This window comes from Silurus aristotelis (genome assembly GCF_946808225.1).
Source record: "Silurus aristotelis genome assembly, chromosome: 20".
NCBI classification, from domain to species: Eukaryota; Metazoa; Chordata; class Actinopteri; order Siluriformes; family Siluridae; genus Silurus; species Silurus aristotelis.
In genome coordinates, this window is record NC_139593.1 from 20,506,307 (window position 1) to 20,532,492 (window position 26,186).

Here is a 26,186-nt window from a genome sequence, read left to right on the forward strand (position 1 = left end):
TATTAATAAATAATTATAAATATATAAATATGTATATAATAAATATATAAAATAATAAAATTGTACTAAATCTGCAAAAAAACTTGTCAGTAAAAATTTAAATTAATAAATTACTTATATGTAAATAAATAATTAAATAAATATATAATATATTTGATATTAGAAAAATAAGAAACTTTTTTATAGCAGATACATCTGATTTTTAAACAACTTATTTATTTATTCACATATAAAAAAAAAAATTGAAAAAAGGTTTTATTTTTACTACTAATACAATATACATATACTATGTATATAAAATTCTAATACATTTACTCCATCAGCATTTTTCTCCTTGGAATAGATTACAGTAAAAACAGAAAGACTAAACACATAATCCAATCCAGAGTACGAATGACACACGAGAGAAACGTATTTGTTGTTTTTCTTAACTGTCTGTCTGAACGAAAGAGCGTCTGCTTTTTCTGGATGCTCGGACGAGACAGTGGGGCTTTACAGACTTCCTGATATCGAGTACCTGTAAAGACTAACTGATTGAGATATATATATCTCTGTATATCTAGGAATGCAACCGGTGCTTTATTCTGATCTGGAATTGATCGGGTTAGCATTTACTCTGATCCGATTTGCAGACGTTTTTCTTTTTTAAAAGGTTTTTTTTTTAATAATCGCCTTTTTAAATGTCACTTCACATAAAAAATGAATACAGGAATCACTATTTATCCTGGCTGGAAGGAGAATCGCATGAGGCAGAATTAAACTGGTGCGTTCGTTCCGTTTGAGAAATTATCAACCTGAGAATCGGCCCTGGAGCCTCGGGGGGAGCTTGGGGATGCAGAGTGGGAAAGTTTATTGTACGTGACAGGGGACTGTTCCGCTACAGACATATGAGTGTCAAGCTGTTTTATTTGCAGGAACAGAACGCGGAGGCCTGCTAATGAAGCCTTATTATTATTATTATTATTATTATTATTATTATTATTATTATTATTATTATTATTATTATTATACCTGCTGCTGTTGTTGTTCATCCTCTGGTTCATGTCCCCTTTTGGCGTGTCTATAAATCCACTCTTCACTTGAAGCACATGGCCTGGTCCCTGTAAACATAACATTTACACACACACACACACACACACACACACACACACACACACACACACTTGTAAAGACAATGATTTGATATCATTTGTAGGTCACCATGTATAAATTATACATAAAAAAACTCCTATAGGTTGTGTGCGATGTCCCTGCTGTTAGCTCCAACACACACACACACACACACACACACACACACACACACACACACACACACACACACACACACACACACACACACACACGGAGTGACCCAGATTGCGGGTAGTTGTGATTATCCCCCGCCAGGCCACATGCTCCTGCACTGTGCTTATTGTTATTGTGCATCCAGACATTCTGCATTCTCAAAGTGCACTCAGCTCACATAAAAAAAAGAAAAGAACCCATAGCGAAGAGACGAGGGGACCGAAAGAGTAACTATAAATATATAAAAAGTACAAAGTAGCGTTGCGATGACGTGAGGAAACGAGGGATTAAACCTAGAAAGAGTGATAGAAAGAAATTTGAGACGCTGTGTGAGAGGAGCCGCAGGTGCGAGAGAGAAACACACAATAAGAAAATGCACAAAAACAATCTCCCAAGAACACACACACACACACACACACACACACACACACACACACAGAGAAAAATTGATGTACGACAAAAGAAATCCTAATAGCATCCTGAGAGGGTGAAAGGAAAACGTGAGGCTCGACCCGCATGAATCACAAAAAGAGATGTTTTGAGACACACATGATCCACAAATAAACAAATAAATAAATACCAATGAGAAAAACAAATCTTATTGTTCCTCCCTGGTGAGAAAAAAAGAAAGAAATAAAACACTGTTCTGGAAATGTAATAAAAATAAAAGGGGGCGGGCCACGGAGTTGGCCGGTGGGTGGGGCTCCTGAGCTACCTGGTGGGTGGGGCTTCTGTGCTAGCTGGTGGGCGGGGATTTTGAGATAACTGGTGGGCGGGGATTCTGAGATAACTGGTGGGCGGGGATTCTGAGATAACTGGTGGGCGGGGCTGGAACTGGAAGGTTCAGATTTCTACCCTGAACCGTGTGAACACTGACCGTTGCTGCTGCTGTTGGTCTGTTGTTGTCTTTTTTGGTGTCTCGGGTCTCTGTGTCCATCGAGTGAGACAGCACCAGTTCACTGCTGCTTCTGACCATCAGAGGCGTGTCTGTAAAAACGGGAAGTACAGTCAGCATCGAACCTGTCCCCACACACAGCTCCTTAATTTACTCTGTATAGATTTTATGGATCTACAGACCAACTCTGCGTGCTTTGCGCGCACACACACACACACACACACACACACACACACACACACACACACACACTTTGTTTCTTGCATTCGCACTACAGTAGATTTGATGCTATTTATGTTTCACTGTGAGGTATAACAGAGTTTCTTGGACGTATGACAATAAACTGTCAAATACTAAATTTTCATATAATGGGGTTGAGAATTTTATTAATTAAAGAATTAATTAATGTTCACACAAACAGTCTAAAAACAGTTCTTTGGGACAATGTCCATTGTTAACTGTACACAAAATCTGAATTTGTATTTACTGATTTATTCCTTTAAACCATTTAAGTGAATCATCTCATCTGTTTCCTGTCTTATTTTTAAATAATTATATTTATTTTAATTTCATTTTGAAACCAAGGCACAGTTAGTTTTTCCTGCTAACAAACCCCTCCCCCCCCACTCGACACATGTTGGTTTGTTCCCGGTTACATTGGAGAAGTTGATGACAGGGCTGGTGATGGCGTTGATTATAGCTCTGGAGTGGAACGTCTCGGTGGAGCAGATGATTACGCAGACGGCGGCGCATGTTTCCAGGCTGCGTCACGTCACCGCTCTTCTACGGTGGCCTGACATGTCAAGTGCTAAGGGCTCTGACAGCTCGCCGGGGCGCCGGGAGAACGGAGTTAATCACCTAAACATCAGAGCGAGAAGCTCATCCTGATTTCTATAACGGAGCAGCAAACACGTGAACTAGCAAAAAGGACATCAGGAAAACAGGGGTTTTTTTCCATCCGTGAGCGTCTACATTGCTCTGGATAATGGGTATGCTGGGATTATTCGCTGTGCTCCTATTGGAGGTTTCACGATGGAAGTCGTGTGAAATTCGCTAGTACATTTACTAACTTACTGCATCCAGGACAAACCAATTATTCTACTCAAATAATTCACAATACTGTTGAGCTTCTGGATTCTGATTGGTCAGAACATTTTAAATACTTTCCCATAACGCCGGCTCTAACTAGTTACCACAACAACGCCAATTACAGGTTTATGCTAATGCGATTGGGAGGACACGTTAACGTTTCTATAGCAACAGTTTATTTGGACAGACAAGTACAACGTCATTTTTTTTTATCTCATTCACTTTTCTTTTCTCTCCTCTTTTCCTCTCACCTTTCTTCCCCTTTTCTCTCCTCTACTCTTCTTTTCTCCCCTTTCCTCCACACCTCTTTTCTCTCCTCTCATCCACTCCTCTTTCTTTTCTCTCCTCACCCCTCCTGTTTTCTCTCTCACCGCCGCTCCTTTTTCTCCTCCTCCCCCGCTCCTTTTTCGCCTCCTCCCCTCCTTTCTTTTGGTCTCTCCTCCTCTCCTTTTTTTCTCCTCCCTCATTCCCCCCTTTTCTTTCATGTAGGCTTCTATCCCCCCCCCCCCATATTTTTTCTATTCCCCTCCAATTTTCTCTTCATTCTGCTCATATTTTCTACCCACCCCACTCTCTTACTCTATCTTCTCTTCGCCTCTGATTTTTTCCTACTTTTCTCTCCTGTCCTGTTCTGTGTGTGAGCTCTGAGCTGCACGTGTACAGAAATAAGTGAAGTGGACGGTCAGCAGCGGTGCTCTGCATTATCCTTCACCTCCTAAAGGTCATGATCAGCTTTACCATCGCGCCTGATGCAGCACAAACCCTTTCCTTTTGAACTGATTCTACTGCAGCACGCTGTTCATTCCACTGCCAGCTTTCTCCTCTACAGCAGCAGCTGATTCATCACCATCCATCCTCACTTCACTTCCTGAGTGTCCTACAATATCCATCACGCCTGCCTTTAATTGTTGTTTTGCATCAAATAGCTGCTTTTGATGATGATAAGTTGGAAACCAAGAGCTGCCTCTGATGCAGAGGATAAATTTATTAGAATTACGGCACCGTGTTCAAGTGGCAGATATTTTTTAACATCTACTGTTCAGAGGAGAATCCATAAGTCGGGTCTTTATTGTCAAAATGCAACAAAGAAACCATTACTTCAGAAGAACAACAAGCAGACAAAACCTTCTTGGGACAAGAAACACAAGGAATGGACATTAGATCAGTGAAAAACTGTCCTTTAGTCTGCTGATTTACAAATGTTGGGTTTTAACCACCATGTGTTTGTTAGATATGCAGAAGGTGAACAGACGGTTCCTGAATGTGTGGTTGCTACTGTGAAGCATGGAGGAGATGTGATGAAGTGGAGGTGCTTTGCTGGTGACACTGTTGGTGATTTGGTCAAAATCGAGATCACACTTCACCAGCACTTCATAGGACCATCAATTGTTTTCAAACAGGACAATGACACCAAGAAGGGAAGAGGAGCTGAAAGATGCCGGAATCCGCTAATCTGTAATCCTGATTTATTGGGAATCGATACTTCAATTGCTCAGTGAAGAAGTTCTCCAGCCTAGTGTTTGAACACGTGTGTGTGTGTGTGTGTGTGTGTGTGTGTAAAGGATCGATGCAGCTCTAATCGTACCACTGAGAGACTCTGTTGAGACGCTGACTGAGATTGAACATCAGGGGCGCTGTACCAGTGTGTGTGTTTAGTGCTTTTGTAGTTGTTTATCCGACACACACACACACACACACACACACACACACCAAGCAAAATCTTCCTTGTACACAATGGCTAGCTAGACTCTCTCTGTCTCTCTGTTCTTGTTAAACACACCAGGTTGAGAATGAAGAATAAAGCCTACTTGACTTGAGGGTGCTGGACGTGACCTCGATCTCGGTGCCCAGTGCAGGGCGCAGGTGCCCCAGCAGGTGCCCCAGCTCGGGCTCTGAGGCGTAGGGACTGGAGTATCCAGACGCCACGCTGCCCCCCGGACTGACCGATGTTCTCGGCTGCAGCTCCATCTCCTCGTACACCGCTATCAACTGTGGAAACACACACACACACACGCACAATCAATACTGTACAAATCCACCACTCCATCTATCTATTTATCTTAAAATCCATCCATTCATCAACCCACTCGTTTATGTTTTTATGTATTCATACATCCATCCATCTACTTTCTATCCATCATGTATCAATCTATCATTAGATTTAATTATTCCTCCATCTATCTACCGTCCATCCATATACCATTCCTTCACCCAATCAGTACTACCATCCACATCCTCTAGTAGAACATCTACTTTTTATCCATCATATATCAATCCATCATTACATTTAACTTTTTTCATCTATCTGTCCATCCGTATACCATTCAATCTCCCATTCAATACAACTCCATATCTATATATCTATCCATCCATCAATTCATCCATTCAGTCATTTATGTATTTATCTACCCTCTAGCCATATTCATCATTAATCTTTCATCCTTCTATTTTCTATAAATCATTTATCAATCCATCAATCATTTATTCACCCAATCGATACTCCTATCTACTACACTAGCTCTCTCTCTTTCTTACTCTCTATCTTTCTACCTATCCATGTATCTATCTACCCTCTAGACATATTCTTGTCATGTCTATTTATTTATCCATCTACTTTCTATCCGTCATATATCTAACTATTCCTCCATCTATCTGTCTATTTATATACTGTTCATTCACCCAATCAATACTACTATCTACTTCTATTTCTATCCATTGACCCATCCATCCACACCAAGTTTTATTATACCTCAAAAGGCAGACCACAAATGTGTGTGTGTGTGTGTGTGTGTGTGTGTGTGTGCATTAAGCCTTAGTGGCTAAATTGAACTTGACAACGAAATCAGAAGCTGTCAAACATGATGTCACGCTCATCTCTATGAGTCGAGAAGACATGGACAGGTTATCTGTGTGTGTGTGTGTGTGTGTGTGTGTGTCCTGGCAGTCTAATGAATTTATTCCACCTTCACTAATAAATTAGCACTCTCCGTCATCTCTCTTTCCGCTCTCTCCCTTCTTCCAATCGCCTCAGAACGCCGTCCGAAAGGAGCGACTACTTAATTAGCTGATCAGCGGGGAAAAAAAAAAACGACGGAACGTGAACAGAGGAACAGAAAGGAGAACAGGACCCTCCCTTTCTATATAAAATCATCTGCATCTCGAAGTGTTCTTTTTTTTTTTTCTTCTCCGAAAGAACAAAAAAAAAGAAAAAGAAAAAGAAAAAAAAGAAAAAGAAAAGAAAAAATAAGCGGTGACACAGGACGAGAAACACGTCTCATCAATCACGTCGAAAAGATTGCGCTTTTCACACTCGGCTGTGCAAGTCCCGTTTCCCCCCCGCAGCAAAAAGAAAAACAAGCAGAAATTGCTACAATTTGATGAAGTGCATGAAAAAAGAAAAAGAGAGAGAGAGAGAGAGAGAGAGAGAGAGAGAGAAACAGAGTTTAAATGAAAGGGAGGAAAACAATCATGATAGTGAGACGGACGGACGGATGGACGGACGGATTTCTCACAATTATGACTTTTTTCTTGGGATTCCGTCTGTATTTCTCACAATTTCTGTTTTTTGTTTTGGGAAAATGTGCTTCCATAAATCTGATCCTATCCAGCATGTGGTAGCCATGTTAAATACAAACATGGATGCTGTGGTGGAATCTCTTCTAAAAACTGATTAGCTGATCACTGGGTCATCAAAAATGTAGTAAGCAAAGCAGATCAATACAACAAATCTCATCTTCCCTGATCTGGAGAACCTGTTTGATATAAGTCCACCAGGAGCAGGTCCTGAGCACGGCTTTTGGGTATTTTGACAACAACAAACCGACTATCACAATCCCTAGGGTCACATAATATGCAAATGAGCTCAAAGTAGGATGAGCAAAATGTTAACTGCGATTAGAAATGAGGTACAAAAGTATCCTTTCTCCAGCATCTCCCCAGCTGAAACTAGAATGAGATCCTGACCAAGGTGCTGAGGCCCCCTAAATATACAAAAGCGTAAAATAAAAAAGGGGGTATATTCGTCCACAAAAAAGACCCCGCCTCCTTTCCGTCACGCGGATCCACGTGTCGCGTCCAGGACAGCTCCGACCTTCTATTCGTTTGGAAGTAATGGTGTCTCCGTTACGCTGTAGATCATTGTGTGAGTGCTCTGGAGAGCGTTGTAAGTGTGAACATGTTCTGCACTTTCCTGCCCTCTGGAGAGGCATTCATCAGCAGTGTGCTCTCAGCCTGGGTGTGTTTTTTTCTGTCTGTGTGTTGTGTGTTTAGATATCACGAGCTGATCGTCCCTCACTCGAGGTCTACTGTCCATTCAGGACCTGAAGCTATGCCATGAAAAAAAAAAAACAAGCTGGAAGTAAGAATCAAAAAAGTTTATCAAATGCGTTTACAGCAAACAAGCAGATATCAAATGATCTTTCTTCCATAGTTTGCTCGATCTCATCTGCCATGCTCTGTTAGTGGCTCATCCAGGTCCAGAAGTCTTCTCTGAAAGGCTTTGCTATCCAAGAGTGGAACCACAGTCACGTCTTATATATCGTTCCTACCTCTGGCTCCCTCATTAAGCACTGAAATGTCCCCCGGGGGTTTCTGACACGAAGCGCTACACCAAATACAAACGGAAGTGAACTAAATGAGAAACAGGACAGCAGGGTCGGTGCTCTCTCCTGGTGGAAGGCGTCGTTAGCGAGACCACCGGAGCTTGAAGACAGCCCTGTCATGAGATACGTGTAGGTTGAGAGGGCGCACCGTTCGAAGTTGGCTCTCGTCAGGGTTTGAAAATAGCACACGCTGTGGTTCGAGAGGGATGTGGCTGCTATTCCAACTCTCCCACGTGTAACGTGGCCTCGGACCCTAATGAGATTAACATATGCACTGCTGGACACGGCTCTCCAGCTGCACCTTCAGGTCGAGACCAAAGGAAAAATGTGAAGGTCAAAAGCGAGACAAAATTACAGAACCCACGACAACAGAACAATCTGAAGACCAGCAACCTGTAAAACAACAGGTCCAACGGCTCACAGATTTATTCAAAATCTAGTGGAACATTTTCCCAGAAGAGTGGAGGTCACTATAACAACAAATGGGACCACATGTGGATGTTCAATAAGAAGCACATACCCATCTATTACTCAGGTGTCCACATACTTTTGTCCATATAGTGTATTTCTTTTGGGGTTTTTTTGTGATTCAATGTTCAAAATGCCTCAAAGCCTTTGGGATTAGGACGACGAGGAGATCACATGGAGGGGCAGAAAGAGAGAGAGAGAGAGTCAGTGAGGAGAAAAGATAGAGAGAACTCCTATTCACACCTCTCTTCCTCGTGAGAAACATATCAACTCGATGCCCCGAGCCGGATCCGGACATGAAGCTCCGTCTAAAATTAAACTCTTTTTTTTTTTAAAAAAAGCTCAAAGGGATTTGGAGAGGCTGCGCCACCTAGCTGTCATACACAGTACTACTGTCTGTGTATGTACAATGAGAGACAGACAGAAGGACAGTACCGTGTCGGTGGACACGATACAATAAACAAACAATAAAAACCAGGACGAGAAACATGAGAGGATCCTATTTTAGCACCCTGAACCTTCTTGTGCACTTCCTTCCACACTAGTGCACTCTGTAGTGAACACTGTGCAATTTCAAATATAGAGAGAAAAAAACTAATAATGAGAGGAGGATCTAGAAGAGAGAATACTAAAGAGACAAAGCGATAGAGAGGAGTAGTGCGGGTGGTGTGGATGGAGGAGGGGTAATGGTTATAATGTGTGTGAGGTACAAATGGATAAAAATAAAAAAATAAATGAGCATGATGAGTTACTGGATGGAGAGACAAAAGGATGAAAGAACAGCTTCATCCATTTATAAATCACTCTATAAATAAATGATCGGGTAAATAAACAAACCAAACACATTGGATGGATGGATGGATGGATGGATGGATGGATGGATGGATGGATGGATGGATGGATGGATGGATGGATGGATGGATGGATGGATGGATGGATGGATGGATGGATGAAACTGAGTAAAATGGGTGGGTGGGTTAATTTAAGTGACAATTGATAGATCAATCGGTAAAAATTAGCAAAACAAGTGAATACGTAAATAAAGTGATGATGGATGGATGGATGGATGGATGGATGGATGGATGGATGGATGGATGGATGGAATTAAAGAAATAAGTGAATATGTAAAAAGAAAAAAAAGTTTAAGGGGTAGATATGTAATTTAAGTTACAATTGATGGATGGATATTCATCCATTCATCCAGATGGATAGATGGAAATGAGGAAACTGAGGAAATGAGTGAATACATAAACAAAGTAATAGATAGATGTATAAATGAGTGGATTGGTAAATAAAACCATGGATGGATGGATGGACCAGTGTCACCTAAGGGACAAAACATGACCAATAATATGGAGTGTGAGTTAATGGATGGACAGGTGAATGGATGATGGATGGACTTTTGGAAGAATAGCAATAGAAAAAAATAAAGTGATGATGGGATAATGAATAGAGACATTTTTGGAAGACAAGTGATTGAGTGACATAGACGGACAGACGTATGAATTGATGGAGTGATGGATGGGAAGCTGAACACTATAGATGGACGGGGTAAAAGAGAGATAAAATGAGAGAGGGATAAAGAGGAAAAAGAGAGTGCATTGAAGAGGTAAAGGGAGAACATGTGAGTCTGAGAGAGGGAATGGGGGGAATGTGTCCTGCTCTGCTCATTACGTCCAGGATCCTGGGGCGTTGCCATGGAGATTGGCAGGCACACACACACACACACACACACACACACTCACACACACTCACACACACTCACACGCAGATGGTAGAGGTGAAGGGTAACGCTGCAGTGCATTATGGGTAAAGTGGGAACTACAGAGTGGTGTCTCCTCTTCATCAGTTTACCTGCTAATACATTTAGAACGTAATGTATCTTAATGTTTTATCACTCCATCATCACCTTCTGACAGGAAGAAGAGAGACATGGAAATAAAGAGACGTGTGTGTGTGTGTGTGTGTGTGTGACACTTCTATCTCTTTCTCTTTTGCTCATTCTACCAATCTTACTTTTTTTTCATTCATTCATTCATTTTCTCCCGCTTATCCGTAATTCGGGTCGCGGGGGCAGCAGTCTAAGCAGGCCCCCGCCTTCGACTGCTGCCCAATCCTCACAGCACCGTCCCTTACGGTCCCTCCTGCAGGTGTTGAGCCCACGAGAAGGCGGCCCCACATCACTCCGACGTCACGGACCTTGATATTTCCCTCGTAAGGGACCCCCGGAGCATAGAGGGTTAAGGGCCTTGCTCAAGGGCCCAAGAGTGGCAGCTTGGCGATACCGGGGCTTGAACCCCAGACCTTCCGATCGGCAACCCAGCGCCTTAACCGCTGGAGCCACCACTCCCCCTTACTTTTTTTCATCAATCCCTATCTCCTTTTTTCTCTGTCTACCTCGCTTTCCGACTCCTTTTTCTCCTCTTTCAGTCTTCTTTCTTCATTTACGTACTGCTCTCCTTTATATTTATGTCCTGCTCTCCCTTCCTCTTTTCATCTTTAACTAATTTTCTTGCTGTCATTCTCTCTTGTGAATGTCCATTTCTCTATCCATGTTTCTCTTTCACTCCTTTACTCTTTTCTTTTCTCCCTGTGTCTCACTTTGCCTTCTTTTCTTTCACCTTTATGTTTTTCTATATCTTTCAGTTTATTTTCCTGCCTGTCTTTCTCTCCATGTGTATCTCTCCCTCAGGCCTACTTTCTCTTTTTGCTCTCGATCTTTCTCTCTCTCTTTCTCCATCACTTCTTTTTTTTTTTACTTGTTCTCCAGCCATCTCTCTTCCTCTCATATCTGTCTCACTACCTTTCTCTCTTGATCTCTCTCACATTATTCTCTGTCTATCATTCCATCTCTCCCCCTCTCTCTGTTCTCCATCTTCATCCTCCTCCTCCACTCTGTTCCCATTCTCTCACTGACGTGTTTCTTTCCTGTTTATTTGTTGTTAATTGCAGGTTGAGCTGCAGGTTGTGGCCACCTGGCTGCTCCACGTTCATTAGAACCTGCGTTCTTCCACACAAATTAGCGTCGCCTGATGGCTGGAAAAGCGTCGTGAATTTGAGGGAAGGAGATTATTAACATGAAGTTAGCATTATAATGTGTAATTATGGCCTCCTGAAACACGAGAGACGCGCCATTACTGTCCATTAGAGCTCCTCCAGACGTTCCTCCTCCAGAAGAACGAGGAGCGACGCGGAGCGACGCGCCGCTCAGGCCCGCCGCTCATTTCCGAGCGAGCCATTCTACCTCATTACCATCTAATCAAAGCAGCCCGTTCGTTTGGATAATTAATTAGCGTGGCAGGCGCCGGTGGAAATCCTCGATAACAATAAGGCAGACGGTGCCGGCAGGTGATTGGTGGAGCCGGCGGGGACCCAGGTGCAGCTCGAGCGCTTCCTGATTGCGTTTATTAGCTCGTGATTGACGCGGTAACCTCCTCTCGAGGGCGTCGACGGAGCTGGGATGCCAGATATACACGTCTATGAGAGACGTGTCACTTAATAGAAAGCAAGGAGGACAGATTTCAGGAAGAGGAGGAATGTGAAAGTGTGTGTTGCTCTCTACAGGAAATATAGTCCGTTTACAATATAAGGGGTGTAACGGTACATGAATCCGACCCGAACAAACTTTGAGGCTTTTTCAAGAATTTGCCCATCGAAGGGGAAATGAATGAATGAATGAATGAATGAATAATAATTTCTTAAATGCAGTCATTTGTTGTATGATAAAATAAGTAGAACATCTTTTTCATGTAAAAAAAAAAAAAAAAAAAAGAAATATAATTATATTCACACTTTTGTTTTACCCAAATGGGGTCCAACAATGAATTACACTTTTCCATTTATATATATATTTTAATCAATATCATTTGTGCCTATTTAATAGATTACTTAATTTAATTAATAAAAAGTTTTGAATAAAAAAAAGGATTAAGTTTTATTTATATATTTACTTTTTTTTTGTATTCCAAGCTAGCGGAAATTAAAAGCTGTTGTAAAAAAATGTAAACGTGGTCACAAACGAGAATAACAAAGGAGGTTTTAACATAAAAAAACATTTAAATTTAACTAAACCATACATTTTTTGTACCCTATACAATATGTTTGTTTTTTTCCAAGCAGCTTGAACATTTTGACTGTTCTTGAGGTTTGGGTTTATGTTATAGTAAAACAACAATCTTTTTTTTACACTTTTACCTTCGTTTCTATAGCAACAGTTTATTCAGAGGGTTTATCAAACTCCATGGGATTTTGTCAGTATGGAAAATGAATGTTTTGCGGAAGTCTTCAGTTGTAGCTTTATTGTACTGACTATTTTGTTTCTCAGAAAGGACAGACAGGTATTTATTTTTTAGGATGACGAAGGAATGACTTTATCCCTGCTAGAACCTGAGTGAGAACTTGAATGCAGTTCCTTCACACGACCCCATCATCCTGTAACTTCACAACCCGAACTGTTTAATTCCCTTCAGCAGAAAATCCCTCTGTCACCATTATGGGCTGATGTTTTATGACCAGATTGAGAATTATATTACATATACAATATAAAATCCTCAGACATGCTTCAGAAATGTCAGTGAGTATCGCAAGCAGGTCCCGATGCTCTCGTTAGCGCAACCCTGCTCTATTTCTTCACGTTCTGAGACACTAAAGTACAAAATAAATGCAAAGTCTGTTGAGAAAAACTGGTATGGGTTTGTATGTAGGGGACACGCCAACTGTTTATCAATTCTGAAACAAAACTGTATTAGTATTATTTTAAACGTATCCTTCTCAATATCCATCCCGTAATTTTCCTCATCCTGGTCAATACAATTTTTGAAAAATGATTAAACATTTAAAACAGATAATGCCTGTCTAAGGTTTTGCTAACAAACTCAAATGAAACATCAAATATAAGCAAGAGGTCTAAATAATTTGCCGTCCAAACGATCGCGCACAAACAAAAGGGAACAAAGAGAATTTTGAAGAGAAGAAGCTGAATCTCAGGCACACATTACATTATCTCTCTTCAGAGGCGGAACACATGCTAATCAGCGTGCTTTATTTACTGACATTAGCCTAACTGATGAGCATTTAATGACCACACTGATTATCTGATTACAGACAATATGTCTGAGACAGGCGAGTGTGTGTGTGTGTATGTATGTATGTAATATATATATATATATATATATATATATATATATATGTATGCATGCTGAAGATTGACAATAAAAGGAAATCGGTAAAAGTGTGTATGATGTTAGAAAGATGCCATTAGACATTAATTCTCAAGCACAACTTCTTTAACTATCCTGGACACTAACAACAAATTTAGCCAAAATGAAGCTATGCACAGAATAAAGCACAAAGTATTCACAAAAATGAATATACAAAAATAAAAACACTAAACCCAAACTAAATCAATAATTTACAACAGAATGACGTAATTTTAAGCAATAATTTACCACAGAATGGTACACATTTATCCAATAATTTACCACAGAATGGTACACATTTATCCAATAATTTACCACAGAATGGTACACATTTATCCAATAATTTACCACAGAATGGTACACATTTATCCAATAATTTACCACAGAATGGTACACATTTAACCAATAATTTACCACAGAATGGTACACATTTAACCAATAATTTACCACAGAATGGTACACATTTATCCAATAATTTACCACAGAATGGTATACATTCCTTTCGAATAAAATGTATATGTGACAGGCTCTAAACACTAGTTCATCTGCAACCACACAATGCTTGATACATTTCCTCATCCCGCAATCAGGCTCTATTCAGAGATCCTCATTAGTCAAGCATAAAGAAGTGAGTACTCCAAAACGAGCGAGGCTAAGTGCTGCCTCTTGGCCTGTATAGATGCTAATAGAAAGTACATATCAACATGTTTTATGATAAAAAAAATAAATAATTATAAATCTGTATTTCTCATGCAATCACGTGAGAGCTCTCACCACACACGAGAGCTTTCATTTTCATTAGTGTCCTTTGATGAAGGTCTCGATGATTTTGATGCCGCATTAGCTGTTTTCGAGTGCGAGTACAATATTTCCAGGAAACCCTAATGAGCTCTCCAATTAGCAGTAATTAGCATTGCTAATGCATTTTTTCTGCCTTGTGAAACATTACCAAGATGACCAAGATTCGCTATTTAGAGGCCGGAGAAGCCTTAGGCCTTTGAAGCCAAGGTATGAAATGAATCAGCTGCTGATATAAAGAGCAATTTCCAGATGCTAAAACCAATTAGATCCAGTGTTAGCATAAAAAACAGGCTAATTAAAAGACAAATTAGCAGAAGTGAGCAGACTTTTATTAGATTTCTTCCGAAATTAACTTGAATGCTTTCTTTATTAGACAGGATTTTGGTTTTAAATGTCAGGTCAGACATTTGGTCTTTACATTTTCACAATGTCTTTCTTAAAATGCCTCCAAAGAAATCTGCTTTTGGGATTTTTTTTTTTCTTTAGGTTTAATAAAAACGTATTTTTATAAGTGGATCAATTAACTTTTCAGTTGTTGTTTTGTGTGTGTGTGTGTGTGTGTGTGTGTGTGTGTGTGTGTGTGTGTGTGTGTGTGTGTGTGTGTGAAGTCGGTTCAGATGAGTTGCAGTCTAGATGGAATTGCATGGTGTTGAAGTATGGATTGGTAGTTCATGTTGGTTCATTATTCCAAGTCTCCAACCTTCCCTGTTTCAAAACCATTACGCTACCACCTTCCTGTTTTGTGTGTTGCAGTGAGGAAGTCTGCAATCATTTACCACAAATTCACAAAATTTGACACAATGACACAAAATATTAAGCTTCCACCCCCATATTTGACATGTTTTCACGGGCTCTGTATTCAGTCTGCATGCTCATGCGAGTGCTTTCTGTATGTTGTAAAAGGACACGTCTTTTTTAAACGTGTTCACATACAGTTGGATTTGGTTTTAGTACTAAACAGGCTCTCTATGAGCCAGAGGTCCCTCTAACCTGCATTCTAGGATTTTAGCGGTCAAGGCTGAAGATTGAGACTCCATGCATGATGACGTCTACTGCGATTATGTCGGATTCCCAGTGGACAACTGAATTCTAGGTAATGATGTACACAACAATCCTACACACACACACACACACACACACACACACACACACACACACACACACACACAGGGTTCTGTTCAATTCTTTATTAAGACCAATTCTAGTAGTGGGCGTGGCATGGGGGCGATTAAACTGCCTGCACAACATCCGCTTTGTCGTCAGGTTTCATGTATCACAAACACATCTCTCATCTTTAATGCAAACCGATTGCTTTGACCTTTTATCCGAACCCTTGCAGAGGCAGATTGATAATCAGGAGGATACATTTACATGACTGTGAAAACAAAAAAAACAAAAAAGTCAAGAACACTATTATAAATGATGTACAGTTTCCAGATCTTCTAATTATTAATAAGAAAATGTAAGCTGCAAATTTGAGCAAGTTGCTGGTTAGATTTAACCATGATTAACATCGTCATACGAGGTGGTACCAAAAAGTCACGAAGCTAGTTTTGTAACATGCCAACAGATGGCGCACACAGTCGCAGGGAACACCAACCTTCATTAGTCCGTGTGCCAAAAGACATCGTTTGGTACATCTGGAGCTGTGTAACTGGTGCTAGTCTGAGACACGGCGGAAATCGCAGAAGGTGCTTTAAAAAAGAAGACTTCCAGGACACATTCCAGAACTGGCAGGAACGCCAGGAGCACTGTATTGCTGTGCATGGGGACTATTCTGAAAGTGATGGTGTGTAGACGTGCATAACTGAGCAGAGTGCCGAGTTGTTTTTTAAAACTTTAAGTCCAGCACTTGCATCAACTCTCAATGCACAGAAATGCAGCAATATCTAAAATACTACCAAAAAAAAAGGGCGCCAGGATCATTTATTAGAATCACACTGCGTCGGAGAAAAGGTAGCCCTCTATTATAAATACACAGAGAGAAATACACTCCATTAAACATCCTCAGCTGAGAAGAAAGCAAGCTTGTGCGAAAGAGAAAGGAAGAGGAGGAGGTACAAAGTGTTTAATTAACAAAGCGCGACTCTCCGTCAGCCGATCTCAGCGTGACCTTTCACCCCCTACGGTCCACCGCAGCCCCGCCACGCATTAACACCATCCATCATGCTGTGCTGAATATTCATGAGCCGGGGGCACAATCAGGTCAACCACCACTGAGCTCCGGGGGCCAAAGAGCAGGGGGGGGCGGAGCCACAGCGATTTCACCCTCATCAACCTCAAGAGCGAGACCTCGAAATCCTCAGGCTCAGAGCCGATGAACGTTTTTTTTGATTAGTCATTAACGTCTACGCTCGCGATCGCCGACGCTGCTCGAAGGACCGTTTCGTCGGCGCACGTGTGAAAAAGAGCTTGTTCATCATCCTAGATGTATGTTCACGTCTCGCTGCTTCATCACTCTCCTGCTGACTCTGATTGCTATTATTCGACATGGAAATGTGCTGGAAATCTTAATAACGCATTGCATTAGAATCCATTAGCATTGTTATAAAAAGATTGTGTTTTGCATTAAAAAAAAAAAAAAAAAAAAAAGCCAAAGGCTATGAATAAATATGTGGAAAAGGGGAAGGGGGGAAGGGGTGGGTGGAGCCTAATCGCTTATTTCCAGGAAATACTGCACATCTGATGGTTAGCATTAACCCTGTGTTCACACTAGCAATCTATAAAAATCAAGCTCACGGCACTTCTTACTGCCCTCCTGCAGTTCGTGCTCATTAAAAGACATTACAATGAAATATAAAGTTTGGAAGAAAGTACTCGAGATCAATGGGATGTCTGAGGAGTGGAGGAAACTATGACAGGTAGCTTTCTAGCATATAATTATGTTTAGCATAAAAGGAAAATGCTCTGTAGCACAACTATTTTATATATATATATACAGTGAGAAAAATAAGTATTTGAACACCCTCCTATTTTGCAAGTTCTCCCACTTAGAAATCATGGAGGGTCTGAAATTGTCATCGTAGGTGCATGTCAACTGTGAGAGACATAATCTAAAAAAAAGAAATCCAGAAATCACAATATATGATTTTTAAACTATTTATTTGTATGATACAGCTGCAAATAAGTATTTGAACACCTGTCTATCAGCTAGAATTCTGACCCTCAAAGACCTGTTAGTCTGCCTTTAAAATGTCCACCTCCACTACATTTATTATCCTAAATTAGATGCACCTGTTTGAGGTTGTTAGCTGCATAAAGACACCTGTCCACCCCATACAATTAGTAAGAATCCAACTACTAACATGGCCAAGACCAAAGAGCTGTCCAAAGACACTAGAGACAAAATTGTACACCTCCACAAGGCTGGAAAGGGCTACGGGGAAATTGCCAAGCAGCTTGGTGAAAAAAGATCCACTGTTGGAGCAATCATTAGAAAATGGAAGAACCTAAACATGACTGTCAATCTCCCTCGGACTGGGGCTCCATGCAAGATCTCACCTCGCGGGGTCTCAATGATCCTAAGGAAGGTGAGAAATCAGCCCAGAACTACACGGGAGGAGCTGGTCAATGACCTGTAAAGAGCTGGGACCACCGTTTCCAAGGTTACTGTTGGTAATACACCAAGACGTCATAGTTTGAAATCATGCATGGCACGGAAGGTTCCCCTGCTTAAACCAGCACATGTCCAGGCACGTCTTAAGTTTGCCAATGACCATTTGGATGATCCAGAGAAGTCATGGGAGAAAGTCATGTGGTCAGATGAGACCAAAATAGAACTTTTGGGTCATAATTCCACTAAACGTGTTTGGAGGAAGAAGAATGATGAGTACCATCCCAAGAAAACCATCCCTACTGTGAAGCATGGGGGTGGTAGCATCATGCTTTGGGGGTGTTTTTCTGCACATGGGACAGGGCGACTGCACTGTATTAAGGAGAAGATGACCGGGGCCATGTATTGCGAGATTTTGGGGAACAACCTCCTTCCCTCAGTTACAGCATTGAAGATGGGTCGAGGCTGGGTCACCCCAACATGACAATGACCCAAAGCACACAGCCAGGATAACCAAGGAGTGGCTCTGTAAGAAGCATATCAAGGTTCTGGCATGGCCTAGCCAGTCTTCAGACCTAAACCCAATAGAGAATCTTTGGAGGGAGCTCAAACTCCGTGTTTCTCAGCGACAGGACAGAAACCTGACTGATCTAGAGAAGGTCTGTGTGGAGGAGTGGGCCAAAATCCCTCCTGCAGTGTGTGCAAACCTGGTGAAAAACTACAGGAAACGTTTGACCTCTGTATTTGCAAACAAAGGCTCCTGTACCAAATATTAACATTGACTTTCTCAGGTGTTCAAATACTTATTTGCAGCTGTATCATACAAATAAATAGTTAAAAAATCATACATTGTGATTTCTGGATTTTTTTTTTTAATTATGTCTCTTACAGTGGACATGCACCTACGATGACAATTTCAGACCCCTCCATGATTTCTAAGTGGGAGAACTTGCAAAATAGCAGGGTGTTCAAATACTTATTTTCCTCACTGTATATATATATATATATATATATATATATATATATATATATATATATATATATATATATATACACACACATACACACATACACACACAAAACTAATTTGGGGGCATGGATTTGTAGCTGGAAGGAGGAGCTCTTACATCTAGCCGCATATGCATATATTCCCCAGCAATGTGTTTCTTCCACAAAATGTTACCGCACAGCTGCTTTCACAATTATATATACGTTGTATATTATGGTTTTGGATGTGGTGGCATGACATTTTCCCTTCACTTAAACTGGCAGAGCCAAAACCTGTTCCAGCATCACAGTGCACCTGTGCGCAAAGCCATCTCTATGAAGATCTGCTTTCCATGGGTTGGAGTGGAAGGTCTCCTGCTATAGGGCTCCAAAACCATTGAACAATGAACGTGCACCCCAGGCCTCCTCGCCTTCTTACCTCCGCCAGTACCTGACTTTACTACCCTGCCTGTGACTAAATAAAATCTCACAAATCAACACAAAATCTAGTGGAACATCTTCCCAGGAGAGTGGAGATTATAATAACAGCAAATGTGGAATAAGATGCAAACAATTTTTTTTTATATGAAATGTAAATCATTCCAGATATTCATACTAAAATTCAAATTCAAACCCTTTTGCTATTCATTTAGACACTTTGATAAGAAAGGGCTCATATCATCCATCCATTTCTATTACTCGTCACCGGCAAAATCTACCTTTTTTCCAGAACAATCATTACTTCTTGAAATTAATGTAGTTCTATCAAACACGCAACGCTAATGCAAATTTCTATTAATCCCAGGTTAACAAAATTCTTGACTAGCCAGGAGGATCCAGCTGAGCAGGTCTGCACATGGTCGTGAAACTCTGTGCTTTAATGGACTGCGATCCAACAGGTTTGTCCTGTGTCGTGTGTGTGTGTGTGTGTGTGTGTGTGTGTGTGTGTGTGTGTGTGTGTGTGTGTGTGTGTGTGTGTGTGTGTGTAAGTGCTTGTTCGTGAGAGACAGAAGATTAGCATCGCTGTATGTAACCAGCAAACGAGCAGATAAAGAGCAGAGAAACAGGAGCCGGGTTATCAGATTCTGAAATCCAGTCTTACAATGCAAACCCTCATGTGTGAGCACTGAGATTTGTGTCAGTCACTGCACTACTGCTTTGTTCCCATCTGTTTGAAATGTATATTTAAGTGCCCTTTCTTATATTATTAGATCATATTGACGTAGTAACTGCTTACATATGAAGCGAATTCTAATACAAAGTATAGTCAATAATTTAATTATTTACAGTAAATAATTAGTTTTTCTCTTAGTCAGTAAGCGAGAATGCTGGATGATTGTTTGGTTATAGCTGCTATAGTGAAAGTGAAAACAAGAGCTATTTTATATATTATAGTACAGTAGAGCGTAGTACAGTCTAGTCTAGTAAACACTAATCCCCTGTTTATGTTCCCCCCAAAAATATTTTTTTATGTATTGTTTAAGCCATAAATCCTCCTCCCACACACTTTAAACACAGAAAACATTTGCAAGAATATAGCGAGATGAATTTGGTGTAAATTGGTAGAAATACAGTTGTATCACATTTATAGTGAGCACATGTACTGTACAGTAAACAGTTCTGTAGTAGCGCAGCCTGTGTGTAGTTTCTCTGCTAGTTTATTGGTTGAAGTGTCACATGACATCACAAAAGAGGCGGAGTTAAAGATACACGGCACCGCATTCTTTACTTTCTGTACTGTTCCCTATATGTGTTTTGGTCTATCGTGCTCTCTGTGAGAGACCGGGAAAATCTGCCAAACTCATGAGTTATATGGCAAATGCAATAAACCGGTGGTGCGAGATTTGAATGTCATTCCTCAGTGATACAACATTATACTAAATTATATTTCAGGACAGTACAGCTTAAGAATTTCATAAAGTTATTAGCATTTAGTATGTTACAACGTATAATAGAATTAGAAAGATTCAGCACTCGGTAGTCTGGCAATCAGGACAGTAATGATATAATTTAGGTTATATTACAGTATAGTACACCGTATTATAGTATATTTCAGTAATTCAGTATTCAGTACAATAGCCTACATTAATATACTATATATTAGGACTCTACAGGATACTTTTATCATAGTTAATATTATAGCATAATATAGCGTATAGTGAGCAGTATAGAAGGGATTAGTATACGATAATTCCAGAGGTTATAAAATAATAATATATATTTTAGTTTGATTATAGTATAGCATGGTAAAGTATAGCATAACATACTAGCATTTCAAAGCTAAGTAGTCAGCAGTATAGCATAGTATTAGTATGCTCAGTATAGTACAGTATAGAGTGTAGTGCAGTATAGGACTTTAAAGAATCATTCTATTATATAGTCAATAATATTGTACATTGTAGTATAGTATAATAGTAGCATTTCAAGTTCAATATTCAGTTTGATAGCATGATTCTTTTATAATATACTTCACGAAACTATAGAATAATATTATAAATAGTGTAATATTCAGTAGAATATAATACATTATACTAGAACAGTATTCAGTAGTGTGTAATTGATTCACTCATGCTTAATGAGAAGTACAAGAAGTGGCAGCTTTCACTCCTCCCACCCCAAACACACACACACACACACACACACACACACACACACACACACACACACACACACATACACACACACACACACACACACACACGACCAAAAACTGAGAACGGTAAACCGACATAATGTCCATATCTGTCCATCTGTCTTACCTTGTCCTTGTCCTCGAGAAGGTCCATGAGCATGTCGTCGGGGTCGAGAATCCCCCCATCGGCGTACTCCACATGATGTGTCCGCACCAGAAACTCCCCATCCTGTCGGGAACAATGGCTCAAATTAGCAAAGCGTCTTGAGTTCCTGTTCCAGCAGCTGGCAGGAGGTGAAGGACAGCTTGCAATACATTATGGGAAAAGAATTGTGTATAAATGCAGTAGGTGATTACTTTTAGTTTTACCAGATGACCAGCTACTAGCTTTCTTTACACACTTTCTACCTGCCCTCCTTTAATATTCCTCCACTAGCTTGTAATGTAGTAGCTGAGTTGTTAAAATGTCGGACTGCTGATCGGAAGGCTGTGAGGTCAAATCCCAGCACCACCAAACTTCCAAACATTCTGGAAAAACCAACTGTTCAATTATATAAATGAGATCATTCTGGCTCTGAATAAGTATTAAAGCAAAATGGCATAAAAGTGTGCCATAATTCTATGTAGTCACCATTAATTTTGGCACCCCTCCTAAGAATATTGATATACTTACAGAATAGATTTTTACACCCTCGTACACACATTGAAAATATCATATATATAAAATATATTATTATTTATTTACTTATTTAGTTAAAAAACTTTTACAGAATTGTATGTTTTTTTTAACAAAGACCCATGTTCCAAAACTAATGGCACCCCAACATCTGTGCAACCTCAGGCAAACAAAATGTTCCAAAAAAAAAAAAGAAAATGTCAAATGGAGCTGTTACATTCTCTCCATAAGAATTTCTCTGGGTGCCAATAATTGTGATCATTTGATAAATAAATAAATTAAAAAAAAATACTTTCTTTCCAAATATATTTAGACTTTTTAAATTAATAAACTATTTTGTACCTTCACCAAGCTGACGTTACAGGTTCTGCTTAAACGCGGCATGAGGGGAAACAATAGAAAGGCAAAAACAATTTGCTTTGATGGAGGGCGTGTTTTTTTCCTGTTGATGACCAGAGAGGACGTTAAAAACTATTAGAGCACGAAGAGCTTTAGAAATCCACCCCAGCTGGCCAGATGTTAGCGGAGAGAAGAATTCTTTTATGTGGGGAAGTTACATATTTGCTACTGTATAATAGAAGATGAGAATAGCAGACTGTATTTGAATCGGTTGTGGACAGCCTGTCCTGCCTGCCATTCCTGTTTTCAATCTGACTTCATCCAGTGACTTGCTCCTGCGATTTCCCTAAGCGTAGATTAGCAGATGATGCCTCGGAGGCCTGAGATTCCGACCTGAACTATACTGCTGCACCGACGACGATCCTCCTCCAACGGACCTGGAAAATCATTATGTTCTGTGTAATTTACTTCATCAACCAGCACCATCTGGAAATCAAGCGGTCCAGAGAAACGCTTCAGATGAACACGAAAGTCGTTTGCTCAGGGCTGTTTTTTCCCCACGCTTTAGCATGATTTCACTCTTAAAAAAGAGGTTCTAACAACATTGACCAACTTTTGTCACAATGGCACCAAATTGATAAAGAAAATTGTGCTGTTTAAAAGCAAAAATCAACACCACTGGTGACCACCAATAAAATCACCACTGACAACATTGCTATGAACAGAATCTTGGCATTTAGACTGAACATATTGCATATTCTGGTGGGTAACAAGGCAGTGGAGTTTGGTATGATTTAATAACGTGCAGCTATTTGGTATTTTCCAACAACATTCCGTTATCTTGTATTCTGCTGGCTTATTTTCCCCCCCAAAATTAAAAAAGGGATTACATCATCACAGGAATTTTAAAGACTGGAAACTTTCAATGGGATTTAACTCAATTGCAGGCGAGTCTCTAACAGGGAACTTAAATGTAGTTGAAAACTACAATATATAGGATGATTTTGGTTAAAACAACCAGTTGATTTTCTTTCCCGCACCTTCATCAATCACCTGCACACAGCACACTTACTGCAGGGTTACTGAGGCCACGCCCCCTACATGCACTGTGCATTTCTCCATAACATAAACACATCATTTCTTAAAAACCTGCCAACAAAATAATGTCGTAAAAGGTTTATCTTTGCCAGCATTGATGTGAATTGCATAAATATTACATCAGTTTATGTTTAAAACTACATTGTGCTGTGTGTACACTATTGTGAAACAACAGAACAACGATCAAATCAACTTTTTTTTATCTGTATTAGTTTACATGCGAGTTTATGACCAAACAAAATGTTTATATTTCTTTTTATATATGATACAGTTTATATACACTTCCCCAAATTTCTAATTGATTCCCATAAATTCCTGGTAGGTTTTCAACTTGGAATATTTCCGAAATTCTCTAGATGAAAGTTCCCGGATAACCTTAACCCCTTTACAACCTTCAGTACACCAGAAGACTAGAATGGCTTTTCCAGTATGGCAACAACCAGAAAAATCAGGCATTCAGTAAAAACCTTCTTGTTGTATATTCTCTCACAAGATATCATTCACAGATTGTATTTCATCTACATTCCTTGGAGAAACAAGGCCTCAAAAGCTGTATGCAATACAGCATCGCATCGCTGAGGCTTCAGGCTCATACGCACACCACGAATGGAAATGTTGCGTCACCTCGGCTTACACGATACAAAAACCCGGTGAGGGTCGAGCAAACAAAGTTCGTTGACACTTGGTGGAACAATACACCAAAGGAACGTCTGCATAACGATTTTCGAGTGCAAAATACCAGAGAACACGTCTGTGGGGAAAAAACTCTCGAAAGCTTCTCGAAAGGCAGAAAACGAGACTGACCCGTCGAACCGCTTCATCGCATACCTCCTGGGTTTAAAGATAATGTTTACAAGCCTATTCAGGTTTAACAATCAGGACTCCGGAACCCTAGCGCAGGGTGGTTACCGTGCAACAGGTGAAGGTGCAAGTAATAGAATACGTGTGATTACATTTCCACTATTCAACACACAAGCGGCGGGTGTAATTGTTGCTGGCGCATTAAAAATCTCTAGTAGGTCAATCCTTAGTTAGATTTGATTAGTGATTTATTCCCTCAGGAACAAGTTAATAGAGCTGTAAATGGCTGTTCTTTGTCATTTTAGAAGTGTAATATTTAATTGCATGCGCCACAAAAAAAAAGATTTTTATTCAGGAAGGAGAAAGTGGGGCAGCTTTACAAAGTCCTCAGAGGCCACGCATTAGAATAGATTTTTCTTCCTTGTTTCTTTGTGGATAATAAAATAGATGTTTACTCCTTAGTGTGCGTCCATGTGCTTGCTGTTACAAATGGCTGTGGTTATTATCCATGATGTTGCCTCTCGAACATCCTCTCATGCCGAATACACAAAAATTAACGTTTATGACGAGATCAGGAGAAAACAGGAAGAGAAAAAGATTATGAGGCATGACCTCTTCCATTTCCATACAATTCTATTTTATGGAAAAACACACAAAAAAACTTGTTTCACTCTTTTCACACGCTTGGAAACAACCTAAAACTGGTCATCCTTCAGGAGTTGTTTTAGATAAACACACAAATGACTTGTGTAGGAGATGTACTGATTCTGCTTAACCTGATTATCATCATTGTGCTTTGAGAACGCGGAGATGACAGGGAACTGTAAAGATAGTGGGAACTGTAAAGATAGTATTCCAGCTGAATGTCTGGAGAAACCAAGTGTCCTGGTGCTGAGAGTTTGTAAAGCGGTTCTTCATGCTAAAGGAGGATTTTACACTGCAAATAAAGAACATATGGACATTTATAGATTTGTGTGGTGAAGTAAAGCTGCATTTAGTTCTGGTTATTAGTGATTGAAGTAGTAGTACAGCTGTATTTAATAAGTAAATTAGTTCACTTATAGTTTGACGTCTCATGTGCAGGAAGCTTTGCACGGAGTTTGTACTCGAGCAATCTGCCTACACAAAAATGTAAAAAGGGGAAGAAAAGGAAGAAATAAAAGTAGAAATATAATAGAGGGGCATGTAGATATTTAACTTTAAATATCGTATAATGACTACAGTGTTTTTGACTTGGAAAAAAAAATATTTCTTTGAATAACATTGTTCTATCATTCCTTTATGGATTTATGGATGTGGTGAGGGAAGACATGCTGGTGGTTGGTTTGAAGGCAGATGTAGAGGACGGAGGGATATGGAGACTGATGATTTCCGGTGTTTGATTAATCAGAAGCGAGTAAAACACGCTGATTGAGCCGAATCCAGAGGCGTACGTCCTGCTGAGTCTGGCTTCCTGTTGTTTAATGATCCTGATAAAAACGACCTTTCCGTGATCGGAGGGAATGGATTTACAGCGGACGGAGGTATGGAACGTTCCGGACTCGCGTGGAGTTACCCCACCACAGCCGCCGAATTTTACCCCGTGAAATCGGATATGTCACGTGGTCCAGTAAAAACGTTAATATAAATAAATAGGTAGTGTTACTTAAGTCATCAGTTCCTCTGCTGCCTCTCTGAAGGCAAACGCAGGAGAGTGCGAATGGAAGTGAGGATGATTAGCGAGGAATTTCTCACGGTGATGCTTTTTCATGCTTTAATCCTCCA

At 40.2% G+C, this 26,186-nt stretch overlaps 1 protein-coding gene across 3 annotated transcripts in view; it reads right to left on the minus strand.

The window, feature by feature from the left end:
- pard3ba (par-3 family cell polarity regulator beta a) overlaps nucleotides 1-26,186 on the minus strand; it is a 113,804-nt gene that overhangs the window by 76,867 nt on the left and 10,751 nt on the right. For all 3 annotated transcript variants that reach the window (XM_083522277.1, XM_083522276.1, XM_083522275.1), the window contains exons 2-5: nucleotides 21,636-21,737; nucleotides 5,077-5,257; nucleotides 2,162-2,271; nucleotides 1,012-1,100 (exon numbers count right to left, since the gene is read on the minus strand). In XM_083522277.1, the coding sequence (XP_083378403.1) occupies nucleotides 1,012-1,100; nucleotides 2,162-2,271; nucleotides 5,077-5,257; nucleotides 21,636-21,668 (413 nt within the window). In that variant the 5' untranslated portion in view covers nucleotides 21,669-21,737. The remainder of the gene's footprint in view (nucleotides 1-1,011; nucleotides 1,101-2,161; nucleotides 2,272-5,076; nucleotides 5,258-21,635; nucleotides 21,738-26,186) is intronic.